The following is a 5,352-nucleotide window of genomic DNA, read 5'->3' on the forward strand; positions in this document are numbered from 1 at the left end:
AAAGTATATTACATACAGTTATACACTTCGCAAATGATATGAATTTTAAAAAGACAGACTTTGCTCTCAAGCTTAAAAATCAGAAGGTGAAAAGGGGCCTATATGACTGCAACAACGGATAAAAAGTGAGAAGTAGATTCAGCAAAGTCCACTGAAAAGCATGATGGGAGTTCAGGCGCTGCTTCCACTTGTGAATCAGGGAAGGCCCCCATAAAAAGGTGACAACTGAAAGTGGCCTGAGATTCATCAATTTTTCAATATGTAGTGGTTGCTAGGATCTCATTTTATCCAGATTAAAATTAGACTTTTTTTTAATCTCTGAACCAGGTCAGAAAGCAAGTCCTGCAAAATTAACTTTAGCTTATATTAATAACTAACTGTTAAACACAAAAATAATATGTAAGCAACCAAAGTTGTTCATGGAGAACTGAACGGACATTATCGCCATGCTGCGTTTAAATATGTCTGGAACCCCAGGGCTGCTGGATCTCATTCCAAAGGAAGAAGACTGGCAGGCGGCTTACAGTGTGACCTAATAAGAACAGAGATGGAAGTTACTCTGCATGAGGTGGAGGTGAGAACTGAAGATAAAAGGAAAGGGACTGAGGAAAGAAGGACTAAGAAGAGAGAGAAGAAAGGTGGGAAGATAAGTAGAGAGTGGATGAAAGAACAGGAAAGATGGGCACAAAAACTCACCAGCGCTTCCTAAGCCAAAATGCAAGAGCTGTCAGAAGCACCAGGGGCACCATCACTGCCAAGATGATCCAGCCCACGGAGCCTTGATGATGTTCTGTGGGTTTGGGTGCACACAAGGTGTCGTTTCAAACCCACCCCGTTTACTGCCTTTCCCTGGTCTGTCTTTTTGATTTGCGTGTTCACCTCACTAATCTTTGTTCTTGTTTCCTCTCTCCTGCCTCTTCAGAGATGAATCTTTCATCTAACCCTCAACATCTTTCTACTTCTGCAGGTCTCTCATTTTCAATTCTTCTATTTGTTGAACTAGTTTCATTCTTTTGGGTCTGGAGTCCATAAATCCCAAATGTTTTACTTGGCTCTTCTGCTCTGCTGTGGGCCATCTACTCCCTTTCCCAGTGTGGGCCCCAGTTATTCTTACCCAGGTAGAGGAGGATGTCCTGGCCTCCTAGGCTGCTATGTCTCTCCCGGCAATATAGGCCAGATGTCTCAGTGGCTTCCACATCCAGGAAAACCTGAAGGTACCATGTCTCATCAGCATTGGGCAAGATATCACTTTGTTGAGTGCCCTGTTGTAGGTGTTCACCTCGCATCCACTTTCCCCAAATTGGCTTTGGATGGAAGCCAGAGACATGGCAAACCAGCATCTGATGGTCAGGACCAGGCTTGGAGCCAGTGGACAGCCATGCCTCTGGTTTTACTGCAGAGAACAGGAAAGATCCTATATAATAAAAGTGTAATCTAAGTGTCCGAGCATTCATTCAACCCTTTGTCCGACTCTTCCACCAGTCGCTATGATGCTCACTGACCACTACTGCGCAGACGCTTAAACTGGTAGGTTAGCTTGCTGCTGGGGTCCGGCCTATCGGGACTGCGTGAGACGGGCTGGACACACCCTGGAGCCCTCCTCCCCGGCTGGCCCATGTCTTGCTGTCCCTCCCGGCTGGCGGACCTGATCACCCCCGATCGCCACCCAGGCCAAAGGACCCCACCTGTGCACAAATTGGTGCACTGGCCTCTAGTATTAAGATAAGGACTCTAACACAGACTTGGAGGTTCATATCTTCACATCAGTTTAGACCAGCCGTGGGCAAACTACGGCCCGCGGGCCGGATCCGGCCCATTTGAAATGAATAAAACTAAAAAAAAAAAGACCGTACCCTTTTATGTAATGATGTTTACTTTGAATTTATATTAGTTCACACAAACACTCCATCCATGCTTTTGTTCCGGCCCTCCGGTCCAGTTTAAGAACCTATTGTGGCCCTCGAGTCAAAAAGTTTTCCCACCCTGGTTTAGACGGACACATCTATGACATGCTGGGAATTCATCACCCATTATCCTTCTCCCTTTTGACTCCTTATCTCAATTTAAAGGGATCGTGAGAAGGCATAATTTTAGAAAATTCTTGGAGGAAGGATATGGGACTGACCTTGTCTCTGGAGATCTGCCTTCCCTGCATCAAGGATACTCAAGAGGAAACGTGGGCAGGTGTCACTTAGAATGCTCTGTACTTCACTCTTGGTGACATGGTACTGATTGAATACTCTGCTCACATCCTGAGCTCTTGTTCCACCCTTTGCAGTTGGTAGCCATGAATTGTTCTGGAATTGCAGGAGATCTGATCCTTGATAAGCGAATCCATAGATGCCTACTATGGCTCCCCCATGGTTCAGCTCACATCCTAATGTAATCTGAATCTCAAAGGGATCTAGGAAAGAGAGATTATAAATTAGAGGGAATAAAAAGATGAAATTAGTGGAAGCAAAAAAAGGAAATAGAAGAAGTTTGGGGGTTTTGAAATATGGAACAAAGTCTGGTTTGATCAAAAGTTCAGAAAAAGTGTAATTGGTGGTAGTTGAAAGTGGAAGAAATAATGACTTTTTTTTGAAATTGAAGTGAGCAAATTGTTGAGAGAACGTGACATAAATGGTGAGAGCATAAGACACGGGGGTTAGGGGAAGTTGGGGGATTGTCAAGGGGGGGAAAGGAGACATATGTAATACTCTTTGTAATACTTTAAGCAATAAAAAAAAAATTCATTATTGGCAGAATTCAGCAACCTATTTATTAAGGGATTTAAGGCTCTAGGCAGCGGTTCTCAACCTGTGGATCGAGACCCCTTTGGCGGTCGAACGACCCTTTCACAGGGGTTGCCTAAGACCATCCTGCATATCAGATATTTACATTACGATTCATAACAGTAGCAACATTACAGTTATGAAGTAGCAACGAAAATAATTTTATGGTTGGGTCACAACATGAACTGTATTTAAAGGGCCAGAAGGTTGAGAACCACTGACGTAGGGTGAATGAAATGCAATAGGTTACAATAAATGTACAGACGTAATGCTGAAGGGATTGAATGTACGGGAAAATTGGAATAAGGAACTCATTGAGACACACACCCCTCACCCAGCACATTGCACCTCCCCATTTTGGGAATTGAACTTAGATTTAAACTTCCATTGACTGGCATGTCTGTGAATTACTTGAGGCATTAGAATGGAGAACCTATGGAAGAATCCTTCCAGTCCTTTTATCTCTTCCTTGCTCAAGTTGCCCTTGGTCCAAGGACGCAGGAAAATAATTCTGCCAGAGTTGGTTTCCCAGCCATGAGTCTGCAAGTCATCCAACCAAGCAGAGTTCTGAATTTTCACCCAGGAATGGTTGTAGAAGGATGAGCTGTGGATCATTTTGAAGGGGATCTCCTCCTGGAAGGCTGTGGCTAAAGAACAGATAGAATGAGGAGAAGAAAAGGCATCGGGAAGAAGAGAGAATGAAGAAAGGTGCCAGGAAGGAAACACTCAGAATGTGGAGATAAGGGAAGCCATGGCTACCTCAGCAGACATTCAGCTGCCCATGGCCCCAGACTTTAGAAACAACCTTCAGAAGGGCACAGGGTCCCAGAGTACGGGATACTGAGAACTACGCTGACATTCTCCTCTCCAGGTATGTTCTGGGGACACCACACCACACAGAAACACACACACACACACACACACACACACACACACACACACCCTTTTGCACCCAACAGGGCATTTGCCAGAGTTCTTACCATCTTCATTGTCACCAGCTGCGAGGAGAACTCCTAGCAATGAAATTTGCAGAAACAGCATTTCATTTACTGATGTTATTTCTTTCTCAGGAAAGTCTGTCTTTAGCTTCTGTTTTAAATAGAACTGCTCCACAATACCTCAATTCTGACTTCCTTCTTCTACCAACAAACCACCACCAAAAAAAAAAAAAAAATGCTCCTTCCCTAAACTCTAGGCACTGATTCAGCCTCTCATTTCCCCTCCACTTCTGACTTTCAACTTCTCCCCTTGTTACCAGCCTTCATTCTGTTCATCTTTCTCTAATTCAGCCTCTATAGACTAAGTCCTATGCGCTATTGAAAAGTCAGTTTACCTCTGGGGACATTTTCTTCTCACTCAGACAATGAAAGCATAAAACCAAATGGCTTTCCAATTCCTACCTGATGTTCTGTTGTCCCTGCTCTTTCCTGTCACTCTGTCCTTTTCTTGCCAAATTTAATTTTCTTCAAATACACTCTTCTGTCTGAGCCCCACCCCATCCCATTCATATCTCTGACATCTCATTGGTGGCTTTATTTGATTTTCAGAATCTCCTGACTGCCCTGTGTAACAGTATAAACTACTACTCCATTATCCCTAGGGAAGAACCAGTAGCCATCACAGAGACCACAGGAACCTGGAAACATAAAGAAAAATCTCCTCTGACTTTCAATGATAAATACCCAAATGAATACTTACCCAAAAGTCACTCAGTACCTGCCTGGATACAAGCACCTTGCAACGCTCATGAGTATCTAGTGGTCTACAGGCAATCACTTCATTCAAGGAGCTTTTATTCTACTTTAGAAGCAAACACGTAAAATAAGGACTATAATCCTTGTTGTGTGGGGTTTTATTATAATACTAGTAGCCCATCGCACAATATCGCGGGCAGTAGGCCCTCAGCTGCTTCCACGGGAGCTATGCAGCTTACGCGGGAGGGGGAGGCGAGCCATCGACACCCACAGGAGGTATTAAAAAATGGCAGAATTTGTAGCCTTGGGTATGTCCAAGATTTGGACTGGGTTGTCAAGATTTTATTTTTTTTAAAGGAAATAATAGGAAAATCGCCACTACTGCATTTACTGAACTATTCTAAACTTAAGATTCATTCCTTTATGCTTGGACCAGTGGAGTGAACCAGTCAGTGGAAGTGCTGAATTTTCCTGTGTATTTTTATGAATATTGCCTCAAATTATCTTTTCTTACACCTCGAGCCTGAATTACTTATAAATAGCATATTCTTTTTAACAAATTGATAGAAAAATGCGTTTGTGTTAAGTAGCAGGATATATAATACTAGAGGCCCGGTGCACAAAAATTTGTGCACTGGGCGGGGGGGATCCCTCAGCCCGGCCTGTGCCCTTTCCCAGTCTGGGACCCCTCAGATTGGGCCTATGGCAATCAGACATCCCTCTGACAGCCCAGCAGCCCTCGGGGGATGTCCACTTGCCAGCGGGGAGCAGGCCTAAACTGCTGCAGGATATCCTTAGTGCTGCTGAGGCGGCAGGAGAGGCTCCAACCTCCACCGCTGTACTGGCAGCCATCAGCCTGGCTTGTGGCTGAGCAGAGCTCCTCC

The 5,352-nt window shown here is 44.4% G+C and overlaps 1 protein-coding gene across 1 annotated transcript in view; it reads right to left on the reverse strand.

The window, feature by feature from the left end:
• Positions 1–477: 477 nt before the first annotated feature.
• Positions 478–5,352, reverse strand: part of LOC102255338 (T-cell surface glycoprotein CD1a-like) — a 6,455-nt gene continuing 1,580 nt past the window's right edge. The window contains exons 2-6 of the mRNA XM_014528883.1: positions 3,149–3,415; positions 2,126–2,404; positions 1,115–1,393; positions 697–790; positions 478–532 (exon numbers count right to left, since the gene is read on the reverse strand). Coding sequence (XP_014384369.1) covers positions 490–532; positions 697–790; positions 1,115–1,393; positions 2,126–2,404; positions 3,149–3,389 — 936 coding nt within the window. The 5' untranslated portion in view covers positions 3,390–3,415 and the 3' untranslated portion in view covers positions 478–489. The remainder of the gene's footprint in view (positions 533–696; positions 791–1,114; positions 1,394–2,125; positions 2,405–3,148; positions 3,416–5,352) is intronic.

Source organism: Myotis brandtii, unplaced genomic scaffold, assembly GCF_000412655.1.
Source record: "Myotis brandtii unplaced genomic scaffold, ASM41265v1 scaffold1162, whole genome shotgun sequence".
NCBI lineage: Eukaryota > Metazoa > Chordata > Mammalia > Chiroptera > Vespertilionidae > Myotis > Myotis brandtii.